The following is a 19,635-nucleotide window of genomic DNA, read 5'->3' on the forward strand; positions in this document are numbered from 1 at the left end:
TAAGATGAGACAGACCTGTATTATGTAAGACTTTGGCTGTTTGACAGTTAGACTGTAACTAACCTCTTAGACCATGTTTGTGTCGAAGAAATCCTTGAGCATGTTTAGTGGAGTTCCCCACGTGACTTATACAGCTATCAGGGAAGAGGGAGCCACAAGGTCCGTGGATACATGCGTTTGGTGGGGGAGAGAAATAAGGGAAACCACTAAGGGAAACTGCTGTTCTGTGGCTGTGGTAAAAGAACAGTGTCTTCTGAATCAGGATTAGGCTCTTTGCATGATAAGTCTGTAGGACTTTTGCAGCCACGGTGCCACATTCTGGCTGGTTAGCACTGTTGAGCTAGCGTACCGACCTTTACAAACACACACTGCATGAGGATGACTTATTTAGGGCTAGATTGTGATTTGGACTTCACACCTGCACAGGAGACTAAGATGTAAAAACCACCCTTACTCTCCTACCTGGGCAGTCTGAGCATTCACCTCCCTGGATCTAGCAGTCAGGGAGTGGGTGGGGATTGAGTGCAGCCTTGGCTACACACCTCCTCCTTGCCAGCCAGCACAGCTGAGCTGCTGTAGGGGAGTGTCACGGTTTGCTGCTGGCATTTGTCTCTGAGACATTATGCCTCCTCGATACTCCTGGGGCACATACTCCTGAGGTACCACACCTTGCCCAAGGCTGTGCCTAAAGCCACAGTCTAGCCTAAGTGTTCAGCAATTCTTCCCATGCCCATTGGCCATGAAAAAAAAAAAGTGGCAACTCAAAACAATCAGCCAGCAACTCACAATAATAGAGCAAAACAGCAGTTACAAATAATGAGAAGGATCAAGCACCCTTGAACTTCAACAAAGAGATATCATGGACACCACCCCAAGAAAAGGACACGTGGACCCAAAATATAGCACCCCCTTTCTGTAATAAATTGTATATGTCAGTGTCTTATAATACGTTACATTATACTGCCAGAACATGAGGGAAGAAGGGGCAGAGATAAACAGCATGGGTTGTGTGTCCCAATACTTGTCCATTAATATGGTATATATAGCAAGAATGCCAACCACTGAATAACTTGGCACTTGACCTCTGGAGAAAACGACTCTAATCAAGAAAGTGTGAGCAGTCATAAAACCCAGGTATAACAAAGAGAGACTGTTGTGATCAGAATGATAAACAGGTCACGTTTATAAGAGCTCTCTGAATAACTTCACTAGATATGTTCTTTGCACTCATTGTGCTTACCGTGGTTCTAAATGAGCTTTCAACCTATTAGTTTAAGGAGTAAAAATATCAGGGCTACGAGAAAGTGTGAGGGCCTTTCTACTGCAGTGATGAGAACTGTTTTGTGATCTTTCAGGTGCTATGGTGAAGAGCACCCCATAAGAGCCAGCTCCTGAGGTGGTCTAATTGGCACAATTCCTGTTCAGATAGAGACAAAGTGGCAGAGTAGATGCATGACTACTTTCTTTTGTGGCTGACTTTCTTTTTAAGACATAGTTCTCTTGTGTGGTAAACTGAACAATTCCAAACAGGAAGTTGGTGGGGGGTGCAGTGATAGTACCACACGAAGTAAAATTAGTAGCCTTTGACAGCCCAGAACTGCAATAACAGAGGTAAGGCTGAATTGTTGATCAGAGTTGAGGTGCATTGGCAGTGCTTTCTCTGTCTGATTAACCAGAGATGGAAGCTTTCTCTTCTATAGCAAGACTCCTACTGCTGCCTGATTTGTTCAGTGACATCACAGTGCAGTACGTGTGTTTATTGGAGGCTTGTTGCAGTTTAACTAGCCCCACTAGCACAAGTGATGTGTGGTCCTGTGTAGTGACAGTTCAGCATTGGCCTATACTGCAGCACCACCAAGACCTTACAGCAGCTCAGGGAGGAAGAAGTCAGAGGTCACAATGCTGGTCAGCTGTTTGCAGCCAGACAGAAGTGACACCTGCTCAGAAACAGAACAGCTGCAAGACTGCAAAGACAAAGTGTTCGATGCCCTGCTCTGCACGGGCAAGTGGAGGAACCCTTTTTCAGGGTATGAGGGTGAGGGAGGGGGAAAAGGAGCCAGAAAGTGGGATGGGGAAAAGGGAGAAAGGAAGAAAAAAGAATGGGGAATGGAACTGCTGTTATGGCCACATGCTGCTGTGCTTGCGTCTTAGAAGTAAACATGAAACACCAGGCCCTGCTGAGCTCACTTGTTATGTTAGATCATAGAAAAGGTAGGACCACACACTGCCCTGACTCACCTGTGCCACTCCCACTGACATTTGCGGACACTATCAGTTCCTGGCAAGGTGAACTAGATCTCACACCAAGTCTTTCCTGATAGCCACTGAAATCTCCCCACTTCTAAGTCTCAAATTGTGCTCTTGGGTCCTGACTTTGTCCCGTATTGTAAATCCTCCCAGTGAGTCCTTTTTGTGGGGCTTCCTTTAGGCATCAGGGGCATATTGCCATGCAATCCCCTTTTTCAAGGCTTATCATGCTGTGCTGAATGAGCATCTTCAGAAGACTTTCCCACCCCCCCCACATTATCCCTTTTCCAAAATGAGAATATCCGTTCTTCAAATCCAGCTCAGGGCAGTGGAGACTGGAAGCTGTTACCATCTGATGGCTGTTTGGGGGCCTGAGTGAAATGAGTTTGCTGGGCTCTGTCTAGTTTGGCATGGACTGAGATCTACTTTACCGAAAACATCAACACAAGTGGCACTACTTAGCCCCCATTGGCAATTTCAGTTGAAAGGCCAAGGGCTGAATGGGCTTAAGGGCTCTTATCACCCTTAGGGATCATACCTCAGATCAGGGACGGCAGTGCAGAGAAGCTTGTCCTTCCTGTGCGGTACAGTTCTGTGGATAAATAGAGGCTTCCAGCCTCATCTCTCTGCTCTGTCTAATAGCACTGGAATTACTAGCAACCCCCCTTACACCTGTGCTAACCTAAAAACATGTATCCAACTTTCAGCTCAGTAAACAAAGCCATATACATTATTCCTGGTGTGTCTGAAGAGTCTCGTGCAGTGGAAAGAGGTAGAGAACTAAGCATCAGCAAATCAGCGTGTTTTAGCAGCACACAACACAGACATGTATTTTTATCATAAAGAACTATTGTAATGCATGCCAATGAAAGGGGGGAAAGGACAAGTGAAAGGGAAGTAGAGGGAAAGGAGAATGGCTAGAGGAACAAGAACACCTAAAGCCCAGCCTACACTAGTGCTAACATGATGCTTGCAGGAACTATACAATATGGCAGACAGGGCCTACAGTCACCAATAATACTACAGTCAATGGGAAAGCAACAGTGGAATTAGGAGTGGGGTATAAAAGTGGTTAGAGAGGTAAAGTTGGTAATGAGTACCTGGTAATCTGATATGGCCAGATTCTGCAGTTGAAGGCACACATAGGCTTCCAATGATTTCTCTCTAGAGGCCCCATGTTCACCTGAATGCAGAGCTTGGCTCCCACTCATTGTTGATGGAAGGAGCACATTTTTTTTCATTTCCTTCAATTTACATTTGCAACTATAAGGCTTTTCCATCTGGGATCATTATGGAACATTGCTAAATACACAAAAACAATTCTCAGTTCCTTTCACTGCTTCAAGCATTCACACAGTCATCGGTTAATTTAACCAGAAATTCCTTTTCCCATTATTTTTCTTTCTGTCCTGGGGTCTTTATGTCCTAGTTCACTTTCACACTATTTCCCTTCTTAGCTTGACAGCTCTGTTGTAATGTCACTCATTATGCTATACAATGCAAACAGTGTTACAAAAGTTGACTTGTGTAAGATAAACGAGTGACTGATTTCTATGCACAAAGACAGTTGCTAGGGCATGTTTCCTTCCATTGCCTTTTGTTGCTGAATTAATACCTTCCAATGCTTCTTTTCAGATTGCAAATATGCTTGTGTTTTGGTCAATCTTTATAAAATACTTTCTCTGTGATTTATTACGTTCCAGAATTCACTGTAGTGAGCAAGAAGAAAGTGCTGTCTACAAGTAACGTATGTGTCAGGTCACTTGTTATTTATTAATTTGTATTTCTGGGTGTATCTACACTGCAAAAAAAAAGACCATTGGCAACAAGTCTCAGAGCCTGGGTTAACTGACTTGGACTCATGGGGCTTGGGAACATCTACACTGCTATTTTTAGCCTGAAGTGAGAGCCCTATAGTGTGAGCCTGTGTCAGCTGACCAAGGCACTATGACTTGCTGCCAAGGGTCCTTTTTTTGCAGTGTAGACGTACCTACAGTAGTGTCTAGATTCGCCGCCAAGATCAGAGCCCCAACTGTACGTTGCCTAACACAAACACATGGTAAGAGAAAATCCTAGCCTCAAAGATCTTACAATCAAAATAGATAAGATAGACAATGGATGGGAGGGAAAACAGACTTTTAATAGACTGTTTCTTTTATTTAATTTTTAAATGTATATCTTTTTTTGCAGGAAGAGGGCAAGATGCAAGTGCAGAGGAAAAGAGTTTAATACATGGTCATTCTCCAACATGGCTTTTATTTTTGTACATTTTACACTAATTAATGTGCCACTCAGTTTTATAAACTGTTCACTTACTGAAATTATTCTCTGCCCTCTATCCTAGTCTAGTCTATCTAGATATTTATAATTAGCTCATCACCATGGCACCTGATTTGAGACCCAATTTCGGTTTTGTATCCATCTTCAGTATTTAGCAAGACACCTATGTTGTTGATATCTAAACTCCATGGCCCAGATCCTCAAAGATATTTAAGCTCCTAACTTCCGTTGAAAGCAGTGGAAGTTAGGAGCCTAAATACCGTGGCGGACCTGGGCCCATGCAACTAAACGTATTATTGAGAGTGCTCTAATTCTCACAGCCTCCCTTGTTCTTGCTAGGAAATGAAGAGCCTTTTGCAGAGGGACAGCCATGTTTTCAGCGGTTTAGGGGCAGATCCTCAGCTGATGTGAAGTTTTATAGCTCCACTGACTTCAATGGAAATAAGCCAGCTCACACCAGCTGAGGGTCTACCCTTAGTGTCTCACTATTAGGATATGCTGGATGGTGCTAGATGGTGTCAAGTCAGGCAGTTTGCAAGCTGTGCTCACTGACAGACCAAAAGATGCTGTCAGTTTCTCTGCTCAACTTTGAAAGTGAAACACAGCTTGAAAAAGTCCTTGGGGTAGATTGACATAGTGCCTGGGAATATTAAGCAGAGCTATGAGGTCAACACCTTGATTATAGCTTTGAAAACGTACATTATTCATCCTCCCATTCATTTTTAACTGTTGTAAGGCCGAACTCTGTTCTGATCCTGTGCATGTGCTCATCTCTCATTTCTTTTATTGAGTAAATATAAAAATACTATATCACATTATTAGAGATGCCTCTTCAAGCAATAAGAGAACAAATCTATACACCCTGCTTGTTTGCTCTCCCACTGCAATGCAGGGGAAGATGGGGATGATGGGCAGCACTTACAGGAAGGGATGAACATGGTGGATAATACTGGCTCCTAGGAAAAAGGGTATCTGATTATGTGTGGAGAGGAACACTGGAAACACTATTGTGACGCCAGCTCTTACCTGCAGACATCAGCCGAGCACTTCTTCTTCATATGGCTGATGTAGAGCAACAACTATAATTTTATATTTAGATGGTTAAGTCAGAGAATTGTGTCTGGAGTAGCAGAGAGTATCGCTGCTGTTTTGTGAGGATTTGGCTTGAGCCTCCATTTCCTGAAATATTCCTCCATGGTGTTTAGGTCCCCGTTCAAGGTGGACTCGATGTCGCTGAAGGTGGCTGCTTGTGTTGCCAGGGCAAGATCATCAGCATATGCCAATTTGCGTGATTTCATTGGAGGCATGTCGCTCATATAAACACTGAATAGTGTCAGCGCGAGTACTGAGCCTTGTGGCAGTCCATTGTTGAGGAACTGGGGCGAACTGACTTTGTTTCCCAAGTGGACACGTAGCTGCCTCTTGCTCAGCATCGTCCATAGCAGGCATAGTGTTTTGGGGCAGGGGATGATCCTTGCAAGCTTCAGCATCAGGCCTTTAATTCAGACCATATTGTAGGCTGATGACGGGTCTACAAAGGCTGCGCTGGTCTTAAATTTCCTCTGTAATCCGGTCTTGATGTGTGTTACAAGGGCCAAAACTCAGCTGCAACAACTGCGTTTAGGCTTGAATCCTGCTTGTTCTTTGGGGATCACTGACTTGACAAAAGGACTGATTTTTGGTCCTTGTAATTCACACCAAAGACAGATTCCAGCTGAACACTAACAAATTCATAGCTGGAAACCAGCTCATCTGTATGATAGTATTATTCAAGATAGGCATTAGAGTTGTAAAGATGTATTTAGTGTTTAGACTATATAAAATGCTTGTAAGTTGCCTCATGCATTAATCTTACTTGTAATGTCTGTTCCCATGCTATAAGGTAATATGTAAGTTTTGTTTTATAACTGTAAAAATGCTTGCTCTGGCTCCCCGCCCACCAAGGACTATGAAAACCAAGTGGGCCATTGTTGAACATCATGATAAAAAGACAGGGTTAATAGCCCTCTCATACCCATTAAAGTGCTATGTGCAAGAAAGCTCCTCCCATCAGCCTGAATGCTGGAAGAGGGGGATAAAACATGGACACACACAAATTTTCTCTCTCTCTTTGCTGTTTGGACTCTTACAAGGGCCAGAGCTAAAAACAAAAGCAGAGATCCCCAGGCCAACCTGGGTTAGCCCTAAAAGACATTCAGTGCAGACAGATTACTACAACTCTGTCACCCTTTGTAACCATAGACTCTAACTCATTTGTGTATATATGTTGCCTGCTTTAACCTGTAAATAACTCTCTTATTTCTTTTTCCTAGTTAATAAATCCTTAGTTAGTTTCCTACAGGATTGGCTACGAGCATTGTCTTTGGTGAGATCTGAGGTACAAAATGACCTGGGGTAAGTGGTTTCTTGGGATTGGAAGCAACCTGAATATTTTGTGATCTTTGGTGCATGGCAACCAACTATCTCTAGTCCATCTTGCCTGGGTGGCAAGCTAGACTGGAATGCCCCAGGGGACAGTCTGTGACTCTGTGGTAAGATTGTAATAGTGCTTCAGGAGTTCACATTTGTTACTGGGTTGGTGAAATCTAATTATAGCACATACCATCAGTTTGGGGTGTCTGCCTTGTTTTTTGACATCTGCCCTGAGATTAGCACTCACGGTCATGACCCACTCCAGACAGCGTAACAACTACATGTCAAAAACCCAACCTCTGGAGGCTCATAGCTTGGGCTAACCCTGAAGGCCACTCAGAAGTTGCAACTGCTGGAAAATAAGACAGTCCCTAAGACAGTTGGGCTCCTGTTCATTTGGGACCCAAGAGTGGATAGATAACCAATGCAGAGCACAAAGCAAAGGTGAGAGATGTTCTTCACTGCTTATTATCTGTCAAGTTGAGGCCCAGTTTCTGGTTCTCACAGCAGCTCCAACTGGCAGGGACCCTTTGGGTGGTGGAGCCCTGGGTATACTTTAAAATGGTTGAGTCCAGATTGATCTTGATGGTGGGCCTGTGGCTGTAGAACTTTCTGCTACTAGAGCCTGGGCTGAGCTCATTTCCTTTGTGCAGTGCTTTGAAGCTGTGGTTGAAAAGCACTCTATAAGAGCCAGGTATTATTATATTACTTTAAACTAAACTGTGCCAAGCACTTAAATGTACTGTCAGAAACTATCTTCCATTGGCCAGGCATGACCTAGATAACCTAACAAATCTCTCGTGTCTCTAACTTCCATGATAATTTGGTAAAACCTGAGTGAGCCTTTATGGTACATGTAATTCCAGAGGCTTTTTAAAAACAGAGCAGGTGCAATAACAAATCTACACACTGGATATGAACAACTTTCCTTTAAGAATGTGTAGACCATTGAAGATAATTCATAAAATCAATAGGTCAGCTTGAACAATTAAGAATTATCAGCACAAAAAAACTGCCACTTACTTGAGACATATAATCATTAGTCAATCTGCAGTAATAATGTAAACAGATTTGACATTAGGTCTAATTTATTAATGGTAAATAATTAAGTAATCAATTGCCACTCCTTCATTCCTATGACCAAAATCATGATATTGATCTGCATGTCTCAAAGCCATTGCAGTCCTGGATGCTAAGAATGAAATAAAGCTGTTTCTAAATCCCAAACAAACCTGGCAGATGAATGCAGAATAATACCAACCAGCTGATCCAAGTTGCAGTCAGAGAATTTAGCTATTGGGTAAGGTAAATTTAAGTAATTATTGAAACTCATGGCTACCACAACACCCACAAAGTGAAAGTTAATGGAGTGTTCATTGGGGAACATACAGACCTCTGCATATAGACAAAAATGAATACCTTTGAGTACAGCCTCTTGTTTTATATCATTCTTGACTACTGTTTTATATATTAGAAGCTAACTTGAACGTATTTTTCTTAGAGAAGCTTATCAGATGTCCATGTTAGCCATCTTAGTAGTCAATTGTCCTGGCTAATGTAGAAAAGTGACCCAGAGTCTACTCTGCTCCAGATTCAGACGTGGTGTAAGCAATGTAACTCCACTAACTTCACTGGAATTACATCTGTTTCAACCAAGAGTGAAATGAACTCTGTATGTCCATGACCCAGGTACTGTACAATATCTGTTCCTACCCCCAGTGCCCTGAGCCAGGCTTTCAGCCATCCTTCTACCCAAAAAAGGCAACACTACACAAAAGATTTTTTTTTTTAAGTTGGGCTCCCAACTCATGAGGCCACAACTCATGAGGCCACAAAAAAAGGTTTTCAGGGAATAGGGAGGAGCTGTGTAGCCACATTGGAATATTAACAATCTGAATTTTAGTCCTCATGCCCCATATCAAATCCCTGATCAATACAAATATTAGTCTTCACCTACATCCTTAGCACTCGACCACTGGTTTCCCACGTATCTGACATTCAGCTTTGTAGTATCATCTCTTCCAGATTGCTGAGTGTGACATGACTGAAATACTTCAACTTGCTTTGCTAGATCTATCTGAGACCTGTCAGATACACCCTGAGCTACCAAAGCACACATTTGTTATTCTTCTGTTCACTCCCCTGACCTGCAGAACAGAGACTGCCACACCACATCCTGCTCTTTCACTGTCCAGCTTTGAAAGCCATAATTAGCTAGGAGCTGAAACAAAGCCTAGATGTTTGTAAAGTTGGAAGTGTTTCTTTCCCATTTTCATCAATATAATCTATATGGGCTTGATTTAATGGTGATGGGATTAAACCACTGACAATTTCCTAACAGCAGACACAATTACAGGGTGAATTACTCTGATGCATGGCATGTCATAAACATACAAGTAAGTAGTATGTTGTGCGTTTACAGATATATACATTCACATGCATATATAAACACTACACTACATATATTATACATAATATAAAATCAGGCAAAGTGTAAGTAACAAACTTACTAGAATGTGTTTACTGCACAGTCACAAAAAGCACAATTTAGAAATAATTTAAAATTTGTTATTTAAAAAACAAAAATTCACACATGCCAAACAACTGTTTCCCATTGAGGACTAGCTCCATGTGAAGTCTGAAGTTTTAAAATTTTGCCATTTTTTAAAGTTATATGTGTAACCAAGTCAACTATATATTTTAAAGCAAGAGTATAATTTCCCCCCACATCTATGGTTGAATAGATTCTACATGAACCTTCCTATAAAACTTCACCTTAGAGTCTAAGCATGGAAAGTTTTATCTTAAGAAGAAACTTTTTGGAAATGTGGATGAAGGTCCCTAACTCCAGGCACCCCCTTTTGAGCATTCTGGCTGTGACAAGTAGCTTTTGTGTCAAATTCTGCAGTACTATTGGAAAACTAAAGCCTCTATATTTCCATTTTTGGTAATTGCTTTTACCATGCAGATGTTAGTGACAAATCGGAGGCTGAAGTTGTGTTAAGATTTGCACTGAAAGCAGGACTGACATCCTTCTGTTTCAAACTTTAATGATTGAATTTTGTCTTCTAATTTGGCACAATAACTCTTCAGAGCACATGTAAACTTCTGTGTACATTTCTAAGTAAAATGCTTCCTCTACATGAATTTATTTTCCTGATATTTCTTTGGGTTCTTCTAACTAAAGAGCTAAAGTCCCCACAAACCTCCCCTCTCCCGCACCCACCCGAGGTATTCTCTCAGACACCAGGCCCTTTCGAAATATTAAAATTAAACACATAAGGCCAGATCCTTAGCTAGTGTAAACTGATGTAACTTCACTAAAGTCCTCAGAACTCAGCTGATTTACCACAGATAAGGATTTTATGAGCTTATGCTCAAATAAATTTGTTAGTCTCTAAGGTGCCACAAGTACTCCTGATCTAGCCCATGAGGCTTAATTCTCAACTGATCTGGTCTTATTGGTGGGAAACACCTGGGTGGTTCTAAACCATCTTTTCAACTCTCATGTCCTAGGCTGAGCAGATGCTGAAACAGTGCCTGATGAAAGCCTTGTGACTGCTCCTATGCTGGCTGGAATGGACTAACAAAGTAGACCCTAAGAGTTAACTTTGCTGTAGGAACTTTATATTTCAATTCCCTGACATTTGTGCAATTAAATTTTCAACATAGGGCTTGTCTTCATTATGGGGGTAAGTCGACCTAAGTTATGCTACTCCAGGTACGTGAATAAAATAGCTGGAGTCGACGTAGCTTAGGTTGATTTACTGTGGTGTCTTCACTGCACTGCGTCAATGGGAGATGGTTTCCTGTTGACTTACCTTAATCTTCCTCGGAGAGCTGGAGTACCGGGTTGACCAGAGAGTGCTCGGCCGTCGATTTAGCAGGTCATCACTAGACCCGCTAAATCGATCCCTGTTGCATCGATTGCAGCCGTATCGAACTCCCCATAGTGAAGACCAGCCCTTAATGTCCCATTCAATTGGGGGGAGGTATTCTTCTGGTTTGGCCTTTGACTTCTTTCCTTATTTCACACGGTTACCTGTGCACTATTATTTCTACAGAATATATTCATATACGTGTAACCCTTGTGCCAGGTTAAGCCAGCAGCAACAAGGGCCGGGTTCAGTATCTAGGGGCTCCTTTTCGATGATACAACACAAAACCGTCTCAAGCCCCCACCCAGTGACCTGGGACAATTAAACACGACCCCCTGGGCACCTCTAAGAGGATTTACTTCCCCTCTCGCAAGCACAGAGTCTGAGTGTAGCTAAAACTTTTAATAAAAGGAGGAAATTATCTCAGCATTAATTTGGGAAAACACTGCAACTAGGGTCCTTTTCCCCTCAGGGTCTTAAGTCCAGCAACCCAAAAGTCCCCAGAGTTCAGAGGTTCATCCGCAGAGTTGACCTCCAACCCTGTGTGGAAGGCGGGTGGTGGTAGTAAGGAGGTACCTTACATGCTGCACTGCTTGGGCACTTGCTCGTCGCCCCAACGGCCGATTGCCACGCCTCTGAAAGGCTCTTCTCTGGCCCTCTCCACCAGCTTCTCTGCTGGCCACTTGCCACGCCTCTCCACCAGCCACCCTGGTAGCTGCTGGCCACACCTCTCCACCAGTTGCCTCCTCACCAAGATGTCTTCAGGCCCCCCCCCACACACACACTTAACACAGCTCTCAGTGATTTCAGCTGTTAGTGGGGGAGCCTCACTGCTGGTGCACACTGGGCAGTCTCTTGCAATAGAGACACTGTCTCAAAGTAGGTCTAATACTTAGTCCTAGGTATCAGTGTTTTCAGCTCTGCAGCATGTAACAAGACTCTCAATTGAGTCTAAATTAGCTCTTTTATTATACCATGGAGAGAGGAAGGGTCAAATGGTATCTAGGACCCACACCACCAGGTGCAAGTACTTGTCCCCCACCCTCTCTCAACTCATTGGGCTTTGGAACCCATGTCCCCTGCATAACGAGTGCTGTTCAGTTGAGGGTGAGTCCCTCCATTGGGGTATGCCAGGTACAGTTCTGCTGCCCTCGGTTCATACAACAAGAATAGCAACCCTTTATTACTCCTGCCCCAAAAACAAGGAGACTGGGGATACAACATTTGGGCAAGCAGTCCCATCATGCTGAGCACCTAGACAGGGTGGATGTGTCCAGGCAAACGAGATCAGCTTCTGAAGTCTTTTTTTCCACAGTTCACCACTAGATGTCAGGGGAGAGCTCATCCAGACTCTGCTTACATATGAAGTGTGTATGGCCACAACTTCTGTTATAACTCTCAGCTATGCTTTTGGGCATGCTTCCACACAACTGTATCATAACTAAACAATCCCAGTTCCCTCAGCCTCTCCTCATAAGTCATGTGCTCCAGACCCCTAATCATTTTTGTTGCCCTCCGCTGGACTCTTTCCAATTTTTCCACATCCTTCTTGTAGTGTGGGGCCCAAAACTGGACACAGTACTCCAGATGAGGCCTCACCAATGTCGAATAAAGGGGAACGATCACGTTCCTCGATCTGCTGGCAATGTCCCTACTTATACAGCCCAAAATGCCGTTAGCCTTCTTGGCAACAAGAGCACACTGTGGACTCATATCCAGCTTCTCATCCACTGCGACCCCTAGGTCCTTTTCTGCAGAACTGCTACCTAGCCATTCGGTCCCTAGTCTGTAGCAGTGCATAGGATTCTTCCGTCCTAAGTGCAGGGCTCTGCACTTGTCCTTGTTGAACCTCATCAGGTTTTTTTTGGCCTCTAATTTGTCTAGGTCCCTCTGTATCCGATCCCTACCCTCCAGTGTATCTACCACGCCTCCCAGTTTAGTGTCAACTGCAAACTTGCTGAGAGTGCAGTCCACACCATCCTCCAGATCATTAATAAACATATTAAACAAAACCGGACCCAGGACCGACCCTTGGGGCACTCCGCTTGAAACCGGCTGCCAACTAGACATGGAGCCATTGATCGCTACCCGTTGAGCCCGACGATCTAGCCAGCTTTCTATCCATCTTACAGTCCATTCATCCAGCCCATACTTCTTTAACTTGGCGGCAAGAATACTGTGGGAGACAGTATCAAAAGCTTTGCTAAAGTCAAGGAATAACACATCCACTGCTTTCCCCTCATCCACAGAGCCAGTTATCTCATCATAGAAGGCAATTAGGTTAGTCAGACACGACTTCCCCTTGGTGATCACTTTCCTCTCCTCTAAGTGTTTCATAATTGATTCCTTGAGGACCTGCTCCATGATTTTTCCAGGGACTGAGGTGAGGCTGACTGGCCTGTAGTTCCCTGGATCCTCCTTCTTCCCTTTTTTAAAGATGGGCACTACATTAGCCTTTTTCCAGTCATCCAGGACCTCCCCCGGTCGCCATGAGTTTTCAAAGATGATGGCCAATGGCTCCGCAATCACACCCGCCAACTCCTTTAGCACCCTCGGATACAACGCATCCGGCCCCATGGATTTGTGCTCATCCAGTTTTTCTAAATAGTCCCGAACCACTTCTTTCTCCACGGAGGGCTGGTCACCTCCTCCCCATACTGTGCTGCCCAGTCCGGCAGTCTGGGAGCTGACCTTGTTTGTGAAGACAGAGGCAAAAAAAGCATTGAGTACATTAGCTTTTTCCACATTCTCTGTCACTAGGTTGCCTCCCTCATCCAGTAAGGGGCCCACACTTTCCTTGACTTTCTTCTTGTTGCTAACGTACCTGAAGAAACCCTTCTTGTTACTCTTAACATCTCTTGCTAGCTGCAACTCCAAGTGCGATTTGGCCTTCCTGATTTCACTCTTGCATGCCTGAGCGATATTTTTATACTCCTCCCTGGTCATTTGTCCAATCTTCCACTTCTTGTAAGCTTCTTTTTTGCATTTAAGGTCAGCAAGGATTTCACTGTTAAGCCAAGCTGGTCGCCTGCCATATTTACTATTCTTTCTACACATCAGGATGGTTTGTTCCTGCAACCGCAATAAGGATTCTTTAAAATACAGCCAGCTCTCCTGGACCCCTTTGCCCTTCATGTTATTCTCCCAGGGGATCCTGCCCATCTGTTCCCTGAGGGAATCAAAGTCTGCTTTTCTGAAGTCCAGGGTCCGTATTCTGCTTCTCTCCTTTCTTCCTTGTGTCAGGATCCTGAACTCGACCATCTCATGGTCACTGCCTCCCAGGTTCCCATCCACTTTTGCTTCCCCTACTAATTCTTCCCTGTTTGTGAGCAGCAGGTCAAGAAAAGCTCTGCCCCTAGTTGGTTCCTCCAGCACTTGCACCAGGAAATTGTCCCCTACACTTTCCAAAAACTTCCTGGATTGTCTGTGCACCGCTGTATTGCTCTCCCAGCAGATATCAGGGTGATTAAAGTCTCCCATGAGAACCAGGGCCTGCGATCTAGCAATTTCTGCTAGTTGCCAGAAGAAAGCTTCGTCCACCTCATCCCCCTGGTCTGGTGGTCTATAGAAGACTCCGACCACGACATCACCCTTGTTGCTCACACTTCTCAACTTTATCCAGAGACTCTCAGGGTTTTCTGCAGTTTCATACCGGAGCTCTGAGCAGTCATACTCCTCTCTTACATGCAACGCAACTCCCCCACCTTTTCTGCCCTGCCTGTCCTTCCTGAACAGTTTATATCCATCCATGACAGTACTCCAGTCATGTGAGTTATCCCACCAAGTCTCTGTTATTCCAATCGCATCATAGTTCCCTGACTGTGCCAGGACTTCCAGTTCTCCCTGCTTGTTTCCCAGGCTTCTTGCATTTGTGTATAGGCACTTAAGATACCTCATCGATCATCCCACTTTCTCAGTATGAGACAGGAGTCCTCCCCTCTTATGCTCTCCTGCTCGTGCTTCCTCCCAGGATCCCATTTCCCCACTTACCTCAGGGCTTTGGTCTCCTTCCCCCGGTGAACCTAGTTTAAAGCCCTCCTCACTAGATTAGCCAGCCTGCTTGCGAAGATGCTCTTCCCTCTCTTCGTTAGGTGGAGCCCGTCTTTGCCTAGCACTCCTCCTTCTTGGAACACCATCCCATGGTCGAAGAATCCAAAGCCTTCTCTCCGACACCACCTGCGTAGCCATTCGTTGACTTCCACGATTCGACGGTCTCTACCCAAGCCTTTTCCTTGCACAGGGAGGATGGATGAGAACACCACTTGCGCCTCAAACTCCTTTATCTTTCGTCCCAGAGCCACATAGTCTGCAGTGATCCGCTCAAGGTCATTCTTGGCAGTATCATTGGTGCCCACGTGGAGAAGCAGGAAGGGGTAGCGATCTGAGGGCTTGATGAGTCTCGGCAGTCTCTCTGTCACATTGTGTATCCTAGCTCCTGGCAAGCAGCAGACCTCGGTTTTCCCGGTCGGGGCGGCAGATAGATGACTCAGTCCCCCTGAGGAGGGAGTCCCCGACCACCACCACCCTCCTCCTCCTCTTGGGGGTGGTGGTTGTGGAACCCTCATCCCTAGGACAGTGCATCTTTTGCCTTCCAATCGGTGGAGTCTCCTGCTCTCTTCCCTCAGATGTGTCATCTAGTCCACTCTCCGCATTAGGAGACTAGATGACCTCCTGAGGTCCCTTCCAACCCTGATATTCTATGATTCTATGATTCTATGAATCCCAAGGAAACAGCTCCTTTCAAAGAATTTCACTCTAAAAACAGCTGTGAAAACCAGGGTATTGCTACTTGAAACAGACTTACCAAACTGTGGCATGCTTTCAGATTTGTGGATCTTCAGATGACAAGACTAGCTCTGTTATAGGGAAACATGCCATCTTCTTCATGTTTGAGGCTATAATTTAACTCAAATGAGAGTGTTCTATTCTTTCCCCAATGAGCTCGCCAGATGTCAGATTTCCTCATCTATAGCATTTGGTTAACCTGCCTTTCCCCACTTTTTTTATGCCAGAGTGCTTAATACTTCCTGAGATGGTTGTGCTATTGATAGTAAGCAGAGGACATCCTCAGCAAGGGCCTGATCCAAAGTCCATTGAAGTCAATGGAAAGATTCCTTTTGACTTCCATGGCCTTTGGATCAGACCTCTAGTGACTAATGCACTGTTTTCAGATTAAATTTGGTGACAAGATAGTTAAAATGCTGGTGACCAACATCTTATTTACTTTAACCTTCAGTTAACATTCAAAGAGTCCAGTTAGACTTGCAGATTCAGGTGTCACCTGTTTTGAGTGTGTCCCTGTTCTACTCCACTCTAGGCAAGGCGGATACATGCTTTTATATGTTAACCACACATTTAAAAATCTTAAATCCATATAAATCGGTTTGTAACACAGCAAAGGATCCCAAAGCCTTTCACGAACTACACACATGCAGCCATCTGTGGGATGGAGGATGGCAGCCAACTGGTGCACAGCCTGCTGCAGAATAATGTGAAAAGTCTGACTCTTACAACAAGTACTTTAGGAACTTTAAAGTCTATACAGAGCCAGCATCTAGCTTATCTATCTGTCTTAGGGTTTTATATTGTCACCCATCACTGTAGTATCTGAGTGCCTTCCATGTAATAGCAAACCAAAATCCCAAGCAGACTTCATGGAGAACCTGTCTCTTCTGTCTTCTGGGGGCTCTAAACTCTGCTCTGTTTTATTTGGTTAGATTGTATTAATTTCCTCTTTTTTTAGTAAGGGTTTAGGTGGAAGGTGGGGGGAAGGGGAAAGTGACTTTAGTTTTTAAGGTTTCATCTGAGAGGCACAATAATATACTGCAGATAGGTCATTTATCTTCTTTGGAAGGATGAGGATCTGAATTGACCCTGCCCGGCTTTCAACTATGGCACCAGGAAGTTAAAGTAATTCAAACCTGATGCTTAGATCACTAAGCCATCCCCTATTAGAACATTGCTTTGGTTCAGTTTGTTTTGATTTTGGGGAATACCATTTGACTAGGGTTATACACATAAATTATATTGGCAGTTGAAGCTAGACAAATTCAGACTGGAAACAAGGTGTAAATTTTTGACAATGAGGGTAATTAACCACTGATGGAACAATTTACCACAGGTCAGGGTGGATTCTCCATCACTGACAATTTTAAAATCAAGATTGGATGTTTTTCTAAAAGATCTGCTGTAGTAGGAATTATTTTGGGAATTTCTATGGCCTGTGTTATAGAGGAGGTCAGACAAGATGATCACAATGGTCCCTTTTGGGCTTGGAATCTATGAATATTATGTACAAAAACAAGCAAACAAAAAGCAACTCTACTGTATTTCTTGTCTATCTTAGGGTAAAGCTTACACAGGTCATACATACCACATGGAAGACTCCTGCCGCCTTGACAGGTATAAATCCAGCAACAGGTACACAGTGATCAGCGTGGCCATTACAAAAGCAGCTTCCCTTTACAATAAAATCATAGATTGCATAGTGTATGAACTGCTGAGGCTTTGCATTCAGGTCATTGCCCTGACAGGGACAGGCCTGTCGCTTAAGCAGCTGCACTCGAAGATTGGTGATCTTCAGTTGTGCCTGAGCTTCAGCGCTGTACGGATCCTCAGCCGAATAAGGTGGTGACAGAGCTCGGTATATAACCTGAACAAAGAAAAGCAGAGACAAATAAATAAAGAAGAACTGGGGATGTGAATTGGAGTTGTCTGAAAGGCTTGCAGTGTGTTCAGGGCTGGCTCCAGTGTTTTTGCCACCCCAAGCGGCAGAAAAAAAAAGAAAAAAGAAAAAAAAAGTCGCGCTCGGCAGCACCGCTTCATTCTTCGGCGGCAATTCGGCAGCAGGTCCTTTCCTCCAAAAGGGACTGAGGGACCCGCCGCCGAAGAGCCGGATGTGCCGCCCCATCTGTTGGCCGCCCCAAGCACCTGCTTGCTGCGCTGGTGCCTAGAGCCGGCCCTGAGTGTGTTGTCTGCAAACTCTGCACTCTCTGAACAGTTTGTCTCTGGTTTGATTTACTGGACTGTCTGTGACATCTGGAATTGATATGACAGTAAGATGTGATGAGGTTTTTAGAGCTTGATCACACCTGGGGAAGGGTTGCCCTCTGTTATGTTATGGAACAGCTGTCCCCCATGGTGCATGAAGGAAAGTAATGAGTTGAGTAATGAGATTCCCAGTGTGCTCTGTCCTATCTACAAGGTAGTGGAGTAGCAAAGTAAGTTTTATCCAGAGGAGAAGCATTCCTGTTCATCTTTTCCTGATCCTGGAAACACTTAGGGCAGGGGTCGGCAACGTTCGGCACGTGGCTCGCCAGGGTAAGCACCCTGGCGGGCCGGGCCAGTTTATTTACCTGCTGACGCGGCAGGTTCGGCCGATCGCGGCCCCCACTGGTCGCGGTTCGCCGTCCCGGGCCAATGGGGGCGGCGGGAAGCGGTGCAGGCCGAGGGATGTGCTGGCCGTGGCTTCCCGCCGCCCCCATTGGCCTGGGACGGTGAACCGCGGCCAGTGGGGGCCGCGATCGGCCAAACCTGCCGCGTCAGCAGGTAAATAAACTGGCCCGGCCCGCCAGGGTGCTTACCCTGGCGAGCCGCGTGCCGAACGTTGCCGACCCCTGACTTAGGGTATGTCCACACTGCAATTAAAAATCCACATCTGGCCTGTACCAGCTGACTTGGGTTCGCGGGGCTCAGGCTAAGGGGCTATTTAACTGAATTGTAGATATTCAGACTTGGGCTGCAGCCTAGGCTTTGGGACCCCACAAGGAGGGAGGGTCCCAGAACTTGAACTCCAGCCTGACCCCAAACATCTACATTGCAATTAAACAACCCCGTGGATCCAAGCCCTGCGAGTCCGAGTCAGCTAACACTGGCCAGCTGCTGGTGTTTAATTGCAGTGTAGACAAACCCTTAGCGTGAAATCCTGGCCTCACTGAAGTCAATGGGAATTTTTCCATTGGTTTCAGTGGGGCCAGGATTTCACCCTTACTACTTGGCATAGTACTTTACCATGAATAGTATTGAAGTCAATGGGCTTACTCACAACAGTAAGCACTACTTGAAGTAGCGAGCATTGGATGTAAAATGGATGTAAAAAGCTTTTGTCCATTTGCTTATTAACCCCCACTCCCAAAACTGGGTGTATTTTTTGGCAAATAAAGCAGATTTCCAAATATTTGGCTCATGTCTGACCCATGGTGCTTCCTAGTGTGAAAGTGATTAGGTGTGGTGAGTGATGACAGCAAGAAGATAACCCAGAGGACTGAGATAAGAAAGAAAAATTGGGGGCCTTTTAGGTTTAAGGAAATACCATTTAGTCTTCATTTTAACTTCATTAGGACTGAAAGGCAAAAATTGGTTTAACTGGAGAGCACTAGATAAAAATAACTAGTTTTTTTTAAGAGGTTTATTAGGAACTTATTAATGTAGTTGTCTATACAGTGTGATACCAGAAACAGCAAGCATGCAATGTATTTCATCTATTAATTGATTAATATTGATATGACATCACACTTTATAATATATTAAGGGTACATTTCTAAATTGCTTATAAAGAGATAATGAATAATATTATTTTAATTATATTTGAATGAATAGTTTATCAATTGTTTATAAACATCTAAAAACCTTTTACTGATGTGCTTATAACCATCCATAATACATACTACCCCTATATGTATCATGCTTATAAGATATTAGTCATTTATGAACCATTCATAAATGTACACATGTACCCTTAATATGAAGTGTGATCAAGAACACTGTCATTAGTGTAGTGTTGACTATATGCTCAGCACTCGACAAGATGCAATGTGAG

At 44.3% G+C, this 19,635-nt stretch overlaps 1 protein-coding gene across 1 annotated transcript in view; it reads right to left on the bottom strand.

Moving 5' to 3' along the window:
* NTN4 (netrin 4) overlaps nucleotides 1-19,635 on the bottom strand; it is a 97,058-nt gene that overhangs the window by 38,270 nt on the left and 39,153 nt on the right. The window contains exon 3 of the mRNA XM_065421132.1: nucleotides 17,191-17,469. Coding sequence (XP_065277204.1) covers nucleotides 17,191-17,469 — 279 coding nt within the window. The remainder of the gene's footprint in view (nucleotides 1-17,190; nucleotides 17,470-19,635) is intronic.

Source organism: Emys orbicularis, chromosome 1 (genome assembly GCF_028017835.1).
Source record: "Emys orbicularis isolate rEmyOrb1 chromosome 1, rEmyOrb1.hap1, whole genome shotgun sequence".
NCBI lineage: Eukaryota > Metazoa > Chordata > Testudines > Emydidae > Emys > Emys orbicularis.